This window comes from Marmota monax, unplaced genomic scaffold (genome assembly GCF_021218885.2).
Source record: "Marmota monax isolate L192 unplaced genomic scaffold, Marmota_monax_Labrador192_F-V1.1 WCK01_AAM20220418_F8-fsc00153, whole genome shotgun sequence".
NCBI classification, from domain to species: Eukaryota; Metazoa; Chordata; class Mammalia; order Rodentia; family Sciuridae; genus Marmota; species Marmota monax.
In genome coordinates, this window is record NW_026692146.1 from 3318781 (window position 1) to 3339040 (window position 20260).

At 42.6% G+C, this 20260-nt stretch overlaps 1 protein-coding gene across 1 annotated transcript in view; it reads right to left on the reverse strand.

The window, feature by feature from the left end:
- The window catches only part of Parp1 (poly(ADP-ribose) polymerase 1), a 44634-nt gene that overhangs the window by 12233 nt on the left and 12141 nt on the right, over positions 1 to 20260 (reverse strand). Inside the window, exons 3-14 of the mRNA XM_046419564.2 lie at positions 17195 to 17310; positions 15283 to 15497; positions 13826 to 13925; positions 11001 to 11117; positions 10086 to 10262; positions 7466 to 7613; positions 5896 to 6036; positions 4968 to 5210; positions 4601 to 4669; positions 4310 to 4442; positions 3324 to 3519; positions 745 to 873 (exon numbers count right to left, since the gene is read on the reverse strand). Of these exons, the coding sequence (XP_046275520.1) occupies positions 745 to 873; positions 3324 to 3519; positions 4310 to 4442; positions 4601 to 4669; positions 4968 to 5210; positions 5896 to 6036; positions 7466 to 7613; positions 10086 to 10262; positions 11001 to 11117; positions 13826 to 13925; positions 15283 to 15497; positions 17195 to 17310 (1784 nt within the window). The remainder of the gene's footprint in view (positions 1 to 744; positions 874 to 3323; positions 3520 to 4309; positions 4443 to 4600; positions 4670 to 4967; positions 5211 to 5895; positions 6037 to 7465; positions 7614 to 10085; positions 10263 to 11000; positions 11118 to 13825; positions 13926 to 15282; positions 15498 to 17194; positions 17311 to 20260) is intronic.

The window sequence follows — 20260 nt, forward strand, 5'->3', positions numbered from 1 at the left end:
CAAAAGGCTCATATGCTGAAGGCTTGGTTGGTAGCCTTCGGTGTTACTGAAGGTGGTAGAACCTTTAGTAGGTGGGGGCCTAGTGGAAGGAAGTGAGGTCACTGGAGGTGTGCCCTTGAGGGGGGCCTGGCAATCCTGGCCCCTTTGTATCTATTCTGCTCCCTGGCTACCGTGAGGTGACATGCTTCATCCTCTATGTGCTTCTGTCACGAGGTACTATGCTAACAGATGTCTGAAGTGACAGGGCCAAGCTACCATGGACTGAAATCTCTGAAACTGTGAGCCAAAATAACCATTTTCTCCTTCATAAGTTGATTTTCTCAGGTATTTTGTCAGAGTGATAGAAAACTAACAGTTCGCTTTTTCTTCAAGCAGACTGTTTCAGACTTTTCATGACAAGTCTAGTTGGCCAGTTTACTTGGGCCCCCAAAGAACAGACCTACCCATGCTATCACGGTACCTAGGAGGGGAAAAAGTACAAAGGGGATTGGGGACGTGGGGACAGTTCTCTACAACATACTACATGTTTCAAAACAATCAAATGATCTTTGGCAAAAGGGCAAGGGCTTCAGGATTCCATATTCACACTCTCTGAGGAAGGGCAGGTACAAGAAGCTGCCATCCTGTGTTTTCTATTTTTGAGAAGCACACAAGAGAAAATAAGAACCACCAAAGAGTTTGTCTTTAGCACAACACTTAATCATCACTCTTAGCAAATGCTCACAAATCATCAAAGGCACCAACCTCATACTCCACCATGGCTTTCTTCATACTTTCCACATCAAAGATCATCCTAATGAGTTCCTGCACTGGTTTGGGGAGCTTAGACTTGGTGCCAGGGTTTACTGTCAGCTTCTTCACCGCTTCTTCATCCTTAAAGTAGAAAGAAAATCAATAAGAGAACCAAACCGACAGCCTAGGCAAGGTGATATTGCTATTGGGGGACATGACAATTAGGACACAGGATGGAATGGCATAAGCAAAAAACAGCTAAGAGCTACTTTTTTCTGGGCGACAGGTCAGGAGTACATGTGGCTTTGCACATGGGCACAAAATTCCTATGCACTCTCATGTACTCCTGGCTGCTCCAGATCCTTATTCCAGCCACCATGGAAGAATCTGCATGGGCTAATTCTTCTTGGGCTTGCTAGCACCCTGTATGGTAATCTCAAGTGCCCTCTAAGGCCCAACATGGAAGTGCTGAGCAGTTGTGAAGGTGAACATTGGACCAAGATGGGACATAGGACTTATGGACAAACTCCTCTCCCAAGAGCTGTTGCAAGAACAAGTTTATACAGACTTCTCTGAAGTCCCAATAGATCTAGCAACCCAGTATCATTTCCTGCCAGCCAGCTTGTCAGTGTAAAAGCACATGCTAGCATTCCCCTTCCCTCTCCCTCTACTTTGGTTTTCCACCTCTCAGTCTTGCTCTCTGGAATCATACTGCCTCAACACACTATAGTACCTAACCACTAACAGTGTTTGGCATTTGTTTGGTGGAAGGTAACTGGTCTTGGGCTTTGAACCTGTAACCTGCCTGGCTTAACCAAGTGCTGTCAATGCTCAAGGCTGCTGTTGTTACTCTCATAGTGGAGGTTGTCTCCATGCTATAATATTGAGTCTTAAATGTGAACTCACTGGAAAGGCAAACTACCAATGTGTTAAAAAGCCTTATCAAGGGGCTGGGGATATAGCTCAGTTGGTAGAGTGTTTGCCTCACATGAGCAAGGCCATGAGTTCAATCCCCAGCACCAAAAAAAAAAAAAAAAAAAGCTTTATCAAGTGCACATTCCTTCTGACCTATGAACTCCAATTCTAAAGAATTACAGAAGCACACAAATATTTATGTGTATTGGCAGTAAATGTAGCAAATGCCTAGATGTAATCTAAATAGGAGGGAACTATTTTGATCAATTATGATTTCTGGCCCACTCACAGGATGAAATTTTATGTGGTCTAGCAACTAATGCTGTAGATCAATGCAGTTTAATTTAAAATGGTAGCTACTCAGAAATATAGTTATATACAGTTACTAAGGTTTTGAATTGTGGTCTCTCCAAACTAAGTCCTGTGAGTGTAAAATAAACAACTAATTTCAGACTTAATATAGAAAAAATTTTCTCATTAATAATTTGATTAATGGTTTTCAATCATATGTTAAAAGGAGAATAGTTTGCATATACTGGGTTAAGTTAATTACTAAGATTAATTTTACTATTTTCCTTTTGCTTTTTCAACGGTGACTACAAAAAACTTTGAAGGCATGAGGAAATGCTCCCAGAACCTTAGGGCAGAAGGCAGATGGTTGCAACATAACACGTAAGGGAGGAATCCAATTTTAAAGACATTAGACTGATATATACACCATGACTTTAACTGTGGCTAATTCTGAGTGGTTTCTATTTTTTGTATCTTTGTATTTATTTCTCAAAAATTTCTAAAACGAGTATTTAATTCAGTAGGGGGCACTACTAAGTCAGACTAAGCCTCTGTGCCTCCAATTTAAGGTCTCCACCTAATACTATATAATAAAAAGGTAAATCCTACTTTAGTGTGAGAACTCATGACATCCTCTATGAAGAAAAAAACTGCCCTTGACATCCCAAGTCTCAAAGATTTGGAATTAAAATCTGTACCCATCTACAAATCTCCTTCCTTTTATAAAATGAATGTGTATTTCCCACATTAAGAGTAATAGATTCCTTTTGGGGAGTGGAGTGAGGGGTGGGGTACTGGGATTGAATTCACTGAACTACATCTCCAGTTTTCTTATTTTGAGACAAGGTCTAAGTTGCTGAGGCTAGCCTTGAACTTGTGATCCTCTTGCCTCAGCCTCCTGAGATGCTGGGACTATAGTTGTGAATACAGTCTTATTTTAAAAAGGTTAACATTTTGTTCTCCTTATCCCTTGAAGGAACATGAAAGTATCAACCAAAATAAAACTAAATGCTGTCAAATTACATAGGAATATTCTCAAACTATATAATATAGCTATTAGGAATAATTTGGGATTATTCCTAGTAATCTCAAATTCTTGGCAGAGCATGTCAAGCTATTGTATTTCTATCACATGATCTACAATGAATCTTAGGTTCAGATAAAAAGCCTTCTATATATTTATAGATATTACTCCAGAGTGTTCTTTTGTTATCTTTGGTAGTAGAATGTTAGGTTTTTTGTTTGTTTGTTTGGATTTAGTTCTCTGAACACTGGGTTATATTCACTAATAACACTATCTGATCCATAATGTGGTTTTTAAAGAATAAGACATCCCATCCTTTTATTAGGAGTAGATAGTGTAGGAACATTAAATGATTGATTACCTGGCCATAGTCAATCTCCAAAGGGTAGAACTTTTTGGGATACTTTGTGAAGTTTTTGGAGTGCCAGGCATTCCCCGTTTTTTCTTCATATAATTTCATAAAATGTTCAATGGCATCCTCCTTGGATGGCATCTGCTCCAATTTGTTACTACCAATCACTGTGCCCACACGGCCCCAGGACCTGAATATCCAGTACCTATGAATGGGGAAAGAGGGGGATGAGCTTCCATCTAGGGAGGGAGAACTTTTATTTATTTTTTGGGTGCTGGGGACAGAACCCAGGGACTTGTGTAGCAAATGCTCTACCAGTTCTACCAGTGAGTTACATCTCCAGCACCAAGGGAGAACGCTAAATGAAAAATGATCATGATCATTTTAGTAATTTAAAGTAACATTAAAGAGTAAATTCAGGGATGTAACTCAATGGTAGAGAACTTGCATAACATGTACCAAGCCCTGGATCTAATTCTCTATGCCACAACTAATAAAAAAGTTCAGTGCTCTCTAAACTTTGTATGCTTCAAGAACTTAAAAACACGAGTACAGGGGTTGGGGTTGTGGCTCAGAGGTAGATGCTTTTCCTGCATGTGTGAGGCACTGGGTTAGATCATCAGCATCACATAAAAACAAAATAAAGGTATTATTTCCATCTACAACTAAAAAAATAAATACTGAAAACAACAACAACAACAACAACAACAACAACAACAACAACACAAAAACCCCAGGTACAATGAGAAAATCTTAAATCTTGATTCTGTTACTAGAAGAAAAGCCATTTTGGAGAATATGTGAAGCCATACCCAGGGACAGCTAGGCCAAAGGATAGTTACACAATTGGTAGCAGCGGCTCCTTTCTCTTTACAGAATGATCTTAAAATATTTTGGTTCTTTGTGATTATGTCTTAGGCCCTGGTCTGGGAGCAACCTTGGTTTCACAAGGTGGACAGGAGAGGCCTACCCCTGGACAGTGGCCCCAGGCTTACCTGCTCTCCTTGTCATCCTCAAGAAGCTGCAGCTTGTAATAGGAGTTGGTCCCTTTCACTATGTCCACCAGGCCAAGGGTGGCGCTGAAGACCTTCCCGCCTTTCTCCAGGACATGTGCAGAGTGTTCCAGACCTGTCCCAGAGGTAAAGCTCCTGAAGTTCTCACACAAGGCCTGTGCTCTCAGGCAGAGGGGGTCTTAGGAGCCTAGATAACCCCCACTTAGATGGATGCACCACACCTTCCTCAGTAGGGAGGTTCCCTACAGACCTGCGTGTTCCCTATTTTCTTACCTGAGTCAGGATCAACAGCTGCTCCCCCTTTAAGAGTTAATTTCATTCTCTTTTCAGACTTGTTGATACCTTGGTAGCAGACACAGAAAACCAAAATTAAACCAGAAAGGGGAAGATAGAAGGCAAATGAGTATTTTTCATATGCTTGATTTGCCAGCATGGCATCTTTGCATTGCCTCCCCAACCAGCCAAGGGGGCTGCTGAAAACTGAGTTGAAAACATTGCTTTAGGCAGTATTCAGCTGACCATTCAGGGACACAATGGAGAGGCCCTACATAGGCAGACCAGTCACCATAGATAGTCTCTGAACCATGGCAGGATGGGGCCACCGATCTGGACGCAAGAAGGGGCAATTAGCGGCTCTCACCTTCCTCCTTTGTAGAGCCCTTGCTCTTCTTGGTGAGTGCAGTGCCTGACTTTCCCTTTGGGGCCACTACGTCAACAGGCTCGGCCTTCACCTCTGTGCCCCATGGGGACAAGATGTGTGTTGAGAACAGCTCCTGAAGGCTCTTGGTCGAGCCAGAGACATCCTGAAGGAACTCTTCAGACACAACGCGAATGTTGGCTTCTTTCACTTCCTCCATCTTCTTATTCATCTTTTCTACCTCCTCTGTTCAAAATTGGAGGGAAAAAAGCCCTAAACAGTAAGCTTTAAACTAAAACCAAGTCTCCAATGACTACAGTTCTACTTCCCCACCCTCGTCACCTGCAGCTCTCTTTGCCTTTCAATTCTAAGGCTCACAGAGCTGGCTGCATCCCAACAACAGTCTTACCGGCCAATCTGCTTTAAGGGCAGATAACTCAAGGGCAGCCCTCTCCAAACTACTCGATAGGGTGAGATGTCAGGAGGTGCCACAGACAAGGTCAAGCACATAGGCCCAATTTCCCCATAAAGGATTGGGCCGGGGTATAGCTCAGTGACTGAGTGCTTGCTTAGCATGCATGAGGGCCTGGGTTCAATCCCCAGTACCACTAACAACAAAAGAAACCTGTTTATCTCTGCATTTTCCAAACCTACTTGAGTTGTGAACTTTTGTTTTCCTGCAATCCCACCAATGTGTTGCAAAACAGTGCAACATAGTCAAGAATAGTTTATAGCTGGTTGGCAAAAAAGACACACGCAAATGTATGCTACTGCACTACAAAGTGCAAATACTGGTTTCCCTTTGTAAAAAAACATGAGTGATGATGATGAGTTTTTGAGTGATGTTTGTTACAAACTTCCTCACTGAACCTTCATCACATTTGAAAGGTAGAAACATTGTTCTGCCTTACAAGTTAATCTTTAAACTCACTTTTAGTACTGATGCATAGAGAGGCCTTGTTGGTCGTCCCTGTCAACTTGCCCCCAAGTTTCTCGATTGTGGCCTTCACTTCATCCTTGTTCCGGGAGAGTTTCCCAAGTGTCAGGATCTTCATGTTGGACAAGGGCTTATCTGGGATAGCAAGAACAGAATCATCACTTTGGACACTCTGGCACTGCTCCCAGAAGAGGGGAGGAGGAGCAGAAAACCAAGCAGCAAGTACCCAGAGAAGCCAGGCTGCAGGATCCCTGGCAAGCATCCCTCTTTTATCAGCTTTTTGTGGGGGTGAGGGGTGGGGAAGCCCATGAAAAACCGAAATAAAGGACCAGAGGGAAAGCAGACTGCCAACTGAGAACCCATATGCACCCCTCAATATGGACAGGAAGGGCAGGGGACAAGCCATGAAATGCTGTGATCTGGGTGGTTAGGTGGAAGACCTTTGGTCTGCTCTGAGGGTAGAAGACGAATGCACTTGGGGATGAGGGACCAGGAGGTCAGAGTGGAGTAGGCAGAGGGTAGGTCACGTGAGCTCCTAATATCTTCTTTGATTCCTCTCAACCCACCTCCTATTTAAAACAAACTGCAATTCTTATTTAAAAATTAGACATGTCTGTGACAACTGCTCAAGGTTTTGGTCAGCACAATCAAACTGAGCAAAATCATTCTAAGCAAAAAAAGGTAGGCTGGTGCTGGAGTGTCCAGGGTAGATGGGCTGGATAGGGGCTGCCTTCTGTTTGCTGCAGATAGGAACAAAGTGTTGGTTAACACAGTGCCTGGACAGGAAGATGTAGGGAGAGGTCCTTCCTGCTCTCTCTCAGAAGGCAGATATTAGAGACACTGACAGAACTTCACTGAAAACTGGCCACGGTCTCCACAGAGAACAAAATCATCAATTTGGATGTAAATGAGGGGAAAGCAAAGGAGGGGACCCTGAAAAGAGGGACCAGAACATTCCTCCCACATGTGCACCTGAACCCAGGCTGCAAGCAGCAGGGTGGTGCACGACAGTGACCAGTATTCTGGGGTGGAAACTCATCCTCCACCCACAACACTGTGGCCTTCACTATTAGAGCGAATCCCTGAGTAAATAACCAGAGGGTCTCTTCTGCCTTTCATCTGTCTGTCTTGGCTTGAAGCAAGTCTAATACTGATCAAGAACTTTCTCTAACTCTGTATATAATAGGTATCAAGTAGAACACTGGGTCCAAAGCGCTGGTGGGTACAGGGTGGGAATCAAGGCCTGGAAGGAGGCTCCGCAGTGCAGGAAGGACACACCAAACACCACTGCAGGGAGTACAGGCCAGGAGCCCCTCTCTAAGCTTAAAAGAGTAAGAAAGTCATTTGCTTTTGAGGACTTTATATTGTTAATGTCCCCTATCCCTGCCCCAGGAGAGGTCCCAGGTAAGGGAGGGGGCCCAAGGGCTTCCCCACATTATCAGCAGAGACCCCCCGCCCCCCAAAAATCCTATTCACCAACTCCTTGTCCCTGCAGCATGGAGGCAAATTCATCTCCCTGAGTAGCTACGGTAGGCTTGGCCCACAGTTGCTCCCAGAGCTATACCTGCTGGAGCAGAGGAGTTCACAGCAGCAGGTGTTGAGGCTGAAGAGGGTGGGGGTGCCACTGCCACTGGAGCACTGGTCTCTGGGGGAAATAGCCGGTCCTGCTTTTTAACCTTCAATTTTTTGAGGTAAGAGATTTCTCGGAATTCCTGAAGAACACAAATTTTAGTTTTTTAAGAAACCAGCTAACTTTTGAAATAATCACCTAATACCAAAGGAGATTTGGCCTATGCAATCTTTTTCCTTCTTATACTAAAGAACATAAAATAGAAAAATGTGCAACTGCCAGACTGAAAGACACCTTATTGCTGCTATGATACTTATTTCTAGTACTTCTATGTTCATGAGACAGCTGGCATCAATCTGACTTTATGATAAAAATCTTTTGACAATAAGGCCAGGGAAATTGCCCCAGGGACCTATACTTGCAACCTCTCCAACCCTATTCTTGAATTCCTCCTTTGATCACTAGGCCTTTCTGGAGTGAAATGCCCATCCCAAGATTGAAAGCCCCATAAGACTACAAACACCAGGAAATGAAGGCAAGTCCCTTCCTTTCTTAGAAAGCAAACAAATAGATAGAGTGCCCTACAACCTTTATTGTGAATGCTTCTGTCAGCATGGTTCAGTCTTCATCTCAGGTGATTTACAATGGGTCTTGCTCTAGGTAGGTAAATTTCAAACATAGGAAGCTCTGGGGAAGGACCCCAGTTCCTATGTTCCTAAGTCTTCACCCAAGTGAAACCACCTTTTCCAGCTAAGTCCATGCACAGTGAACGCCAGCTGAGGTAATGGACAGACAGCTTCTGACAGTAAGTGCCACGTACTGCAGAGAAGTTAAAGACAGTTTCCAACCCCAAGAATGAGGTTGAGTCTGGTTCTGGGAGTCAGATATAGATAGGCAAACTTTATCACAGGAGCTCAGTTCTTGACAAGCTAAGATGATGAAGACTGGAGATGATGGGAGGACACTTATAGGAAGCAACCTCCTGAGACTGCTAGGAGATGAAAAAGCAGGGAACTGCCTAGGAAGGGACATCAGAGTAACAAACGATGGCCTGTATGGAACCCTGGGTAGTTCCCCATTGCTGGGAGTGTAAAAGAGAGACTGAGATGGGAAGAGTGTGTGTCCATGAGTGTGAAGGGCATGGGAGAAGGAAGGCACAAAGGCTGCAGAAGGGCCACAGGCCAGATCATGAGCACTCTGGGGGACACGAAGGAGCTGACCTCAATTCTGTCAGAAAAGCACCTGGGAGAAATAGCCACTGATCTCACAAATCCACATAGGCAGCAAATAGTGCAAGAAGGAAAAATGTCTCACATATGCACATACCCTTTTTTAAAAAAATAGTATTATTTTTTTTTAGTTATAGATGGACACAGTATCTTTATTTTATTTATTTATTTTTATGTGGTGCTGAGAATGGAACCCAGTACCTCATGCATGTGAAGCAAGCGCTCTACCACTAAGCCACAACTCCAGTCCCATGTACATACCTTCTAAAAATGTACATAGATGCTTTGTAATTGGTATGTATAATGCAAAGAACTTCATTATGCTTATTGCCATCTTAATATTTTCTCACTGAGGATAGTAAAAGGAACATAAAAATAGGAAGCTGTAAGATTTAAAATTAGAAAAACTGGGAATATTGAGGAATCACTATTAAGGTTTTAAGGATGAGGAAAGTGCCAGGGTCAGAAGCGCTTTAGAGTGACCACTCAGGTAAAAAGAAGAGACTGGGAGGGAGAGAATTACTGCAGTGAACAGAGAGGCAAGTGAGACAATGGCCAGGAGAAACATGGAAGTAAAGGGCTGGGGATGTGGCTCAGTGGTAGAGTGCTTGCCAGCATGCACAAGGCCCTGGGTTTTAACCCCAGCATCACAAAAACAAAACAAACCAAACAAACAAATAAAACAAACCCCCCCACAAAATCCAAGATAAAACAAAACTACAAACAAAAAACCAACCCAAAATGGAAGTTCAGTTCTAGGTGTGGAACAGTTGGTGCTTAACAGCTTACTATATGCCACTGTTTCAAATGTTCCACACACAGGGACAGGGAACAGGTGACCTGAGTCTGAGCAAACAGGTGAGATCCTGTCAGATCCCCACCAGTAGAGTTCCAAAGAAGGCTTTCCAACTGAGGCTTTCTGTGTCCTGAATATCTGAGAATTCAATAGAGTTCCATTTAAATGAAGAAAATGCTTGATTTGAGGAGCCATGTGAACACAAGACCCAATTCTTTAGCACTAAGGCAAGGATATGCTCTTGAGAAAAACTCTCCAATCTTAAAGGCAGGAATTACTGTTTACTCATCCTAAATCCCTCGTACCGGCTCACAGTAGGCACATGAGAATAAAAGTAAAAATATTTCATGGTCTTTGCAAGCAAGGTTTTACACTAGCCAGACAAACCTCAAACTTCACACTTACAGGTGCTTTGGTTCCATAGCTATGTGGTTTGCTAACGTATAGAACTAATAAATAAAATTTTATTCTGTATTCTGATGAGGATGGCCCAGCTGTAAAGAAGTCTAATGACATAGGAACTATGTCATTAGTGGACAAGGGTGGACAAGGCCAGAAGGCAGAGATAAAGATGCTCCCAATCCCTTACCTTTGGGGTTACCCATTCCTTTCGATTTGGTGTCTGTGTCTTGACCACACACTTGGTCCAGGCAGTGACATCCCCAGTACAGTAATAAGCATCGCTCTTGAAGACCAGCTGGCCAGAGCATTCCTCGCAGGGAAGTAGGGCTCCAAACGCTATGCCATCAGCAACTCGGTCCAAGATCTGAAGCCATTGAAGAAATGTCAGAGAGGAAAGGAAGCACTCCAATAAAGGACAGTTACTAATGTGCAATGGAAGGCCTTATGCAGACCTCACTCACTGCAGAGGCCTGTCACAGGGGCTCACAGCAGCCCTGGGCAGCTGTTTAACAATGAGATGTGGGTTCTCAAACTTTCAGAGACTTTATCTCCAAGTCAAGGGATCCTGCAGCCTCTCCTCCCCTCAGGGACTTAGAAAGCAGGACAGAGTCCAGAGCATCCACTGCTACTACACAAGTTGCTGTGCCAAGCTCAGCTCCAGAGCCTAACAGCAGGGAAGAGGAAATGGGAAAAACCAGTGGCACATGGGCATGCCACTGAGTTCCCATGTTTTCTTAAATCTACGCCTTCTGCAGGCTTGGCAATCCTGGGGAGTTTTGGCAGAGGCAGCAGACAGTGCAAAGCACGTGGCATGAACACACACAAGGTAAATATATGTCTCATGTTAGTCCTCACCAAAATTCTAAGAATGACAAATGGTAATGTTTAGTTTGGTCTAAGAAAGTCCACGCCATTTGTCCCAGGGAAATGCTGACCTTGATGGCAATGATGACCGTGCAACACAACTACAGAAGTTTTACTCCTCTCAGTTAATACCAGCTGGTGTTCAAATGGAGGGCCTCCCATGCTCCATGAGACAGTCATTCCAAATCGACAGGGTTGACCTCACACGTACGTCCCACTTAACACAAAGGCAGCTCACCGCGGACTCCCCGGAAGGCACTTGCTGCTTGTTGAAGATGAGCAGTTCTTTCAGGTCATTTGTTGAACACACTTTCTTTAGCTCATCCTTGATGTTCCAGATCAGGTCATTCTGGGCCTATGGACAAGACCCAGCAGGTCAGAGACCAGCTCTTTTCAAAAAGAGGAAGCCAACTCAAAGAGTCTGCCCCCAGCCTTCAGCCTCCAAATCTACACTTATGAATCAACTGTGTTGCCTCCCCAAGGTGGGCTAGCAAACTTCTACTCCCAGTCACACTCATGTGGATATTAAATTAAAACTGAAGTGTGGTCTCTTGAAGAATACTCTACAAGGTGGGGAGGAGAGACTACTTGGGGCATGGGGAAAGCTGAAACCAAGTCCCCAGAGGCCCCGCAACCAATCCCTAATAAACCAATACCAGGAGATACAGAGAAGAGCCTGGGAAGTTCTAGGTTGGACTCAGGGTCCACATTTACCCAGCAATTAAAGGAGGTAAAATATGGCTATTCTTCCAGTGATTTCCAAGCACTAGTTCTCCTAATATTACACTGTATTCAGAATCATGCAAGAATATATTTAAGCTCTTTTGGAAATGGAATTTTAGTCTTAATTTTATTCATTTTATTGTAGTACTGGGGACTGAATCCAGGGCACTCTTCCATGGAACTGCTTCCCAGTTGTTCTTTATTTTTTTGAGACAGGGTTTCCCTAAGTCAACCAAGCTGGCCTTAAAATTATAATCTTCCTGCCTAACCCTCCTGAGTTGCTTAGATTACAAGTGTGCCACTATGCCTGGCTAAATCTTGACTTTAATGTTTATGTCCTCTGTGAGACACTTGCACATATCATTTCATTTATTCTCACAACCACCTTGCTGAGGCAAGTATCAGCCTGTTTGTTTTAGAGTGAAGGCCAGGATGAGCTTCCTCTTTCCTAGGAGGGTGGGTATTATGCACCAGCTCAGTCACAGATCCCACCTCTGTAAAATGGAGATGACAATGCCAGCCCTACCATACCCCATGGTGTTGCTATCAGTACCAAGTGAGCATCTGAACTCCTCTGGTGAAGCTGCAGTTATACACTTAGCTTGCTTCCCAGTTCCATGTTTAAAGGCTCTCAACAACACTCTCACCCTCCCTGTAGCAGGGGACATGCTGAGGTAAAGACACAAGGAGATAAGGAGGTGCAAGGAAAAAGTGTAGTGGGCATAGGATTAAATGAAAGTATCTGAACTATTTTCTTCACAACCAAGGAAGAGAAGCCAGCAGAAACAGAGGTACCAGGGTGGGAAGGCTAAGGGAGCAATTTATTCTTCTTTCTTTACATCTCTGGCAACAATAGAGAGAGAATAACACCCAACTAAATGAAGGGAAAATTCAGAATGGCACACAATAGGTTCTTTTTTTGCTGAGTGTGGTGGTGCATGCCTATAATCCTAGCAGTTGGGAGGCTGACTCAGGAGGATCACAAGTTCAAAGCCAGCCTCAGCAACAGCAAGGCAGTTAGCAACTCAGTGAGACCCTGTCTCTAATAGGGCTAGGGATGTGGCCCAGTGGTTGAGTGTCTTGAGTTTAATTCCCAGCACCATAAATAAATAAATAAATAAATTAATTATTAACCCAAAACAATAAAAAATTTATGATTCTTTTTAAAAAAAAATTTTTTAAATATTTTACTTTTTAGTTATAGTTGGACACAATACCTTTATTTTATTTACTTATTTTTATGTGATGCTGAGGATCGAACTCAGGGCCTCGCACGTGCTAGGAGAGTGCTCTACTGCTGAGCCACAACCCCAGCCCCAAATTTGTGATTCTTAATAAGCAATTGAAACCAGATCAGAAATTGCTTCCAATGCTTTAAAATTTATTTATTTTGAGACAGGGTCTTGCTAAGTTGTTGAGGGCCTCACTAAATTGCTAAGGCTGGTTTTGAACTTGTGATCCTACTGCCTCAACCTTCAGAGTTGCTAGGATTACAGGTGTGCACCACCATACTCAGCTCTAATTTTTATCTCACCAGCAAAATCTGAACACTCACACAAGAGACCCAAGCACATGGCTCACACAAATCATGTTCCCAGGAAGAGATCAACTGTTTTAATTTCCTAAACACCCAGTATCTCTCCTCTTTCATCACATGCCTTCCACTTCTTTGCTTATTGAGACCTTCATTTAAAAATTGAAGTTGGGTATGGTGGCACAAACAACTATAATCTAAGGGGCTAGGGAGGATGAGACAGGAGGATCACAAGTTCAAAACCAGCCTCAGCAAAAGCAAGGTGCTAAGCAACTCAGTGAGAGTTGGGCTGGGGATGTGGCTCAGTGGTTGAGTGTCCCTGAGTTCAATCCCTGGTACCAAAAAATTAAAAAAAATAAAATAAAGTAGAAAAACTTTCTCTCTTCAAATCTTCAAAACACTTGTCCATGTTGTGAACCTCTAGTATCCTTGAATTTAATACTTGGTTTCTTATGTTTGCAAGTATCCCCAAAGGTGTAGAATGTATAGCAAGGCCCAATTAGGATGAAGCATGATTCTCCCTCCCTAGCCGAGTCTGGTTAGTGAGGACTGAGTGCTTTGTCTGTCTGAGCCTGGATACAGGCTTGGAACCTATGACCAAATTGTGGGTTCTCCTCCAAATGAAAATCTTATATTTGAGGGGAGGAAATCTAACTGGGAAGAAAGCCAGACTATCAACAAAGGTTATCAATCTGAGAATTCTTAAAGATCCTATCCTAGTAAGTGGGACATATTTCCTTGAATTTTCTTCCCAGAACGAGGAGAATGAAACAGAATGATGAAAGGAGACAAAGCTTGGAACTCACTTTGAGGGCCTTTTCAAGCTTACTGTCCTTGTCTTTGTCTTTTTTAGACTTCTTCTTGGCCACTTCATCTACTCCATCCACCTCATCACCTTTTCTCTTTCTGAAGGAGACATGGGATATAAAAGAACCAGTCATTGAAACAGACACCTAATGATGTGTAATGACACAATTCAATATCATTTTAACTCCTAATATTGGGCCCTCCACATGCTTGTCACTTACCTGCAATGTGTCCCACTCAGGGCTCTTAGGAACTTCTGGTCAAACACTCAGGCAGTATTTGCAACCAAGAAGGCAGGAGACTATCCATTTCATAATATACTCTACCACCCAAGGAGGTGAGCTGAAATTTGTTCTGGGGCCTTAGAACAACTGGTTAGAGGTTTCAGAGCTCAGGACCCATTTGATTTCAAAACTCTAGGTACAAAATCACTAGGAAAGTTCTGGTGGGGACTCCACAGCTGAAAGGCAAGGATTGCAGACAAACACGGGTGCCATCACTGAGTTTCTGGAGCTAAAACACAAGGCTGCTCCCAAGGCCAGGAGACCATTACCAGAGATGGGACTGTACTCAGAACCTAAACAAGAAGTGACAGGTGAAAGCCCTTCTAACCAGTCTGTCCTGGCCAACAGAGAACTAAGTTCAAACTTTTATATTTTCCTCATCCACAAAATAGGGAGAGAATGCTATTGTGATGATAACCAGATAAAATAGCCCAATTACAGGAGACTTCAGTGCCTGACAAACCAAATGTGTAGCATTTTGGTATCATACATAAATGTGGCTGGTGAATCCCTACATCCATATCACACATGCAACACCCTGAGGACTTCATTTATGGGCCTGGTTTGCTGGTTTTCTTACACATTCCAGAGTCATATGTGCCAGTGTAATGAGCTTGTGTGTTATTAACTGAAATAATGCATGAGACTGCTTGATGACCATGGCCCAGCTGCTGTCCCAGGAGCATGCACCAGCACTGCCACATTGCCCTTGGTGTGCTCATTAACAAGCCACTCTCTCTGGGACTGAGGGGCCAGCAAAGGGTCAATAGGAAGGAGAGGGGCTGCCTATGGACTCAAGGTTCTCAACTCCAAGATGGGGAGCTCATTACCCACTGCCAGTCACTGCTGACAAATGTGCATGATTCCCTCAGTACCATCCTTGAGACCCAGTTACACAGGAACACACATGCCTATAGGATGCTAAGGAGACAATGAAGGTGGGTAGTGAGGGGATCAGAGGAACCATGGCAATGACCTAGGCAAGGGGAATACTCAACAGTACAGAGTGGTGGTCTTAATGTGTCGCTCTCACAACCCTGCAGTCACCATGCATTAGTCTATATCTCCCTAGATTTCTGACAGTCATCCAAGGAAAACAAGAAACAGTACAGAATTTATAAGGTCTTTAGGCCTCCCTTAATACCCCCACCTAGCAACCAAGCTCCACCCACCCTTCACTCTTAATTCCTGGGAGCTGCTTCTTCAAAGCTTCCTTATCCTCCACTGAAAGGAGGCTGAAACCCTTGAGCTGGCTGGCGCTGTACTCAGGCCGGAAGCCCAGTTCCTCCCTGTTCTTGACAAAGCAGTTTGGGTGGTACCAGCGGTCAATCATGCCCAGCTGTGGCTTCTCTGGGTCTAGCATCTTCTTGGACAGGCGCACCTGGCCCTGTGGGAAAAGCAGAATGTGGTATAGGGAGTGTCAAAGCAGTGCAGTGAACATGCAGAAGGCCAGCCTGTGTTCCAACTGGCAAAAGGCTTTGGGGTCAAGGCCTGGCCAGCAACTCAAACACTACTGTGAAGTTTTAGCTCTTATGTCACCAAGGATTATGTTACCCATAAGGATCTGCATCCCATTTTGAATGGGGACAGTAAGGGACTGAGAACATTTCCCTGAGGATGCTGACCTAAAGCAGGCATAAGAATACCTGATGTGTTGTGCTGGGCTCAACTTGGATCTCACACAACATCTGGCTGGCCCCCCAGTGCAGCTCCCTATCCCAAGAGGAACTTTTTTTTTAAAAAATATGTTTTTTTTAGTTGTTGATGGACTTTATTGTCTTTATTTTTACATGGTGCTGAGGATCGAACCCAGTGTCTCACGCATGCTAGGTGAGCATGCTAACACTGAGCAACAACCCCAGCCTCAAGAGGAACTTTTTTGCTTGTTTCACCCTCCCATGTACTTTCTGGTCTCCACACATAGAAGCCTCCACCAAGAAACAGTAATAAACTCAGAGGCAAGAGCCCATCTTGCCAACCTGCCCTTGTTAGGCATGGCATTCCTGGGAGTTTCATGCCTGTGAGGCACAGATCTAGAGAAACCATAAGGGCTGCTAAAAATACACAGAACTCCATTGCAGGCCAAGCAAAACTCAACAGCACATAGCATCTGGCATTTCTTGAGATGAAGAGAACCTTAATTTTTGCCTCCAATTTTTGGCAGTTAAAGGACTTGAAAAGATCCAGCATGTCCATATTTTTGTCAATTTCCTATATGATGTAGTTTGGCTCAAGTATTCCCCAAAGGCACATGTGTTGAAGGCTTGGTGACACTATTGGAAAGTGATGCCTCATAGACGTTAGGTCATGGGGGCATGCCCTAAAGAGGATAAGGAAGACCCTTCCTATCTCTGTCTTTGCTTCATGACCACTATGAGGTAAACAGACACCTCTTGGGTATGTTCTCACCATGATGTACAGGCCCTATCAGTTCTGGACTGAAACCTCTGAAATGGTAAGGCAAAATAAAACTTTTCCTACTTTTAAGCTGGTTTATCTCAAGTATTTTATCATAGCAACAGGAAGTTAACTAAGACAGTGTATAATACCTCGAGGGGGTAGAAACTTTCTATGAATAAGTATATGTAACATCAGAGAAGGGAAAGAAGATTGGAGGATGCAGGCCTTCCCTTCCACCCCACCCACAGCCAGCCATCTATTCTGTTGGACTGTTCAGTCTTTAGTGACTCGAATTGGTAGGGAAGTTTGGTTAATGAAGTTTCTCTGATTAAACAAAAGAAAGGTGAAGGCTCATAAGACGGAAACTATTTCTTAAACTTAAATCTGCCACAAAGCAAGACCCATCCCATTCCAGGGGGAACCTCCTGTGTTAATGCTTTCCAAACCCTCCCAGGTGTCCCAAGAGATGAGGCACTATGTACCTGAAGACTGGACTGTGAGTAAGCAAGGCCCAACATGCCTGGAAGAAAAGTCACTGCCATCTCCAGTCTCTACTAGGATCCTCACTATATTTTTAGTCACTACTTGTTCAGTAGCACCTAAAGCCTGCTTCTTCTTTTTTTCTTAAGTTATCCAATGCAAGCATTCCATAAAGTACAGACATTTGCATCACCAAGTGCTCACCTTTTCTATTTTCTCCATACACCCCTTGCACGTGCTTCTGTTGGACTTGGCATACTCTGCTGCAAAGTCACCCAGTGTCTTCTCTGCCTTGCTGCCAACTCCATCCTGGCCTTTACCTGAACAATGAACATACTGCAATGATCGTGTCAACAGTTTCATAGTACAGCTCCCCAAACCTCCCCCATCACCTCCCCAGCACCTCTCCCCAGGACACCTTTGTGTTTTGAGGAACTACAATTTATCTATTTCATCTCTGTTTACTATGGCTGCTTAATAGAGCTTCTTTTCTGATAATAACGTGTCTTTTCTCAGACAAGCTCTCAGGAACAGCATCATATTGGCTGGTGGTGAGCTGCAGAGCTTTCCACCATTCTCCTTTTACTCTGGAGTTCCAACACAGGCTTTGGTAATAAGTATTTACCTTAAAATCCTGGAGCAATATTCTTACTCAGCCTTCTAATTTTCATTATACTTTATTTATCAAGGTTAAAAAAAAAATCTTGATTCAGATCAAACATAAAGATACATAAAAATTAAATACACGGTAAAGGTATCATTTTATTTTTTAAAAATATTTATTTTTTAGTTGTAGTTGGGCACAATACCTTTATTTAATTTATTTTTATGTGGTGCTGAGTATCGAACCCAGGGCCTCGCTCGTGCTAAACGAGCACTCTATCACTGAGCCACAACCCCAGCTCTAAAGGTATCATTTTAAATTGTTGGGGAAAGGTTAAATCATTCAATGAGTGATTTGACGGTACTGGCCAACCATTTGGGACAAAAGCTAGATTCTTTGCTTAGATAAAAATAAATTCTAAGGCTGAATGTCTCTCTGAAGATCAGGAATCAGACAAGGCTGTCCTATTAGTACTACCATTTAACACTGCAGTGGAGATCCTAGTATAGTTAGAGCAAAAAAAAAAAGGGAAAGGTGTTAAGTTTAGAAAAAATAAGCAAAGTCATCTGTCTGTAAACGACATGACTGCATTTGTGGGACATCCATAGGAATATACAAAAAAACTACCAGGACTATTAAATAAATTTAGCAAATTTAAAGGACACAGCTCAATCTACAAATATATAACATTTCTACATAATAGATATAAACACTGAAAAAAATGAGAGCACACAGCTACTTAAATAGCACTACGATACACATACTCAAAGAAATAAATTTAACAAAAGTAACACAGATCTCTGCACTGAAAACTGTCTTTACTGAAATTAAACAAAATCTAAATAAAATGAGGAATGTATCATGTTCATGGATTGCAAAGATCAACTTGTTAAGATGTCAACTATCTGAAATTTGGTCCACAGATTTAATATGATGTCAATCAAGTTTCTAGCAGGCTTTTTTGAGGAAATTAATAAGCTTAAGTGTACAAGGAATTGCAAAAGACCTAGAAATGCCAAAATGATATTGTAAAAGAACAAAGTTGGAGGAATTACATGAGTTACTAAAAAGTTACAGTACTTAAAACACTGTGGTACTACTAGACAAATCAACAGAACCAAACAGAATCCAGACATAGACCCAACAATTCAATGAGAGAACCAAGCTTTTTCAAGAAAATGGCATTAGAATAGCCTATCCACATAGGGAAAAACCCAAACGACCTCTTCTTCATACATTTAACATAGATTACAAATCCAAATGTGAAAGTTAAACTCACAAAACTTTTAGAAGAAAACAAAAAAGTATATCTTTGATCTTAGAATAGGCAAAGATTTCTTATATGAGACAACAAGCACTTCATGAAAATCAAAAACTCCTGTTCCAAAAATATCAATAATTAAACTAAAAAGGCAAGCTACTGAGAGGGAGAGGGTACTCACAATATGTGCATCTAGAATATACCAAGAACTCTTAAAGAGAAGTACAACTTAAAACCATGATGATATAGGTCATGTAACCCTTATCTGAAATACTAGGGACCAGAACTGTTTTGTACTTAAAAAAATTTTTTTAAATATTTGCATATACACAATGAGATATCTCTGGGATAGGATGGAAGTCTAAGCATGATATTGATGTTCTATGTATACTATGTACACATTACACACAAAACCTAAAGGTAATTTTACATGATGTCTATGATACCAGCATTTTGATGTTGACCTGTCATATGATTGTCCCATTTGTGGTGGTGTGTTCATGCTCAAAGTTTTGTATTTTGGAACGTTTCCTATTTTTTTGGATTATGGATGTTCAACCTTCATCAATGTTAGATTAAGACAGCTCATTGGGATGGCCAATATTTTTAAAAAGTGACCACACCAAGTGTCGCTAACAATGTGGAGGGACTGAAATTCTCATTTATGACTGGCACTTTGTGTGGCAGTTTCTCAAATGAGCAGCACATATATCCATCACATGATTACCCATTCCATTCCTAGATATTTACCCAAAAGAAATGAAAGCACAAGTATACACACAGACTTGTATACACATGCAGCTGTATTGGTAATAGTCTTCATGGCAACAACCTAAAAGTCACCAACAGAAAACTGGATAAATTGTGACATAAAAGACTACAATAAAAAAGGACTAACTAATGACACGTGAAATAACCTAGATGAGTATCTTGCCTGCTAAATGAAAGAAACACAAGAGAGCACACAAATGCTTTTCCCCCTGAAACTCTAAGCCAAGCAAAATCAATCTATGAGGGCTGGGCACGGTGGTGCATGCCTGTAATTCCAGCACCTCAGGGAGACAGAAGCAGGAGGATCACAAGTTCAAAGCCAGCCTCAGCAATTTAGTGAGGCTCTAAGCAACTTAGTGAGACCCTGTCTCAAAATAAAAGGGCTAGGGATGTGCTCAGTGGTTGAATGCCCCTGGATTCAATCCCTGGTACAAACCAAACGAAAGGAAAAACAAAAACAAAAACAAACAAAAAACCCATACACACACCAAAATTAATCTATGGGGTTAGAAATCAAAACAGTGGGGGCTGGGGATATAGCTCAGTTGGTAGAGGGCTTGCCTTGCACGAACAAGGCCCTGGCTTCAACGCCCAGCACCCCCAGCACACACAAGAAATCAAATGGTTTCCTGGG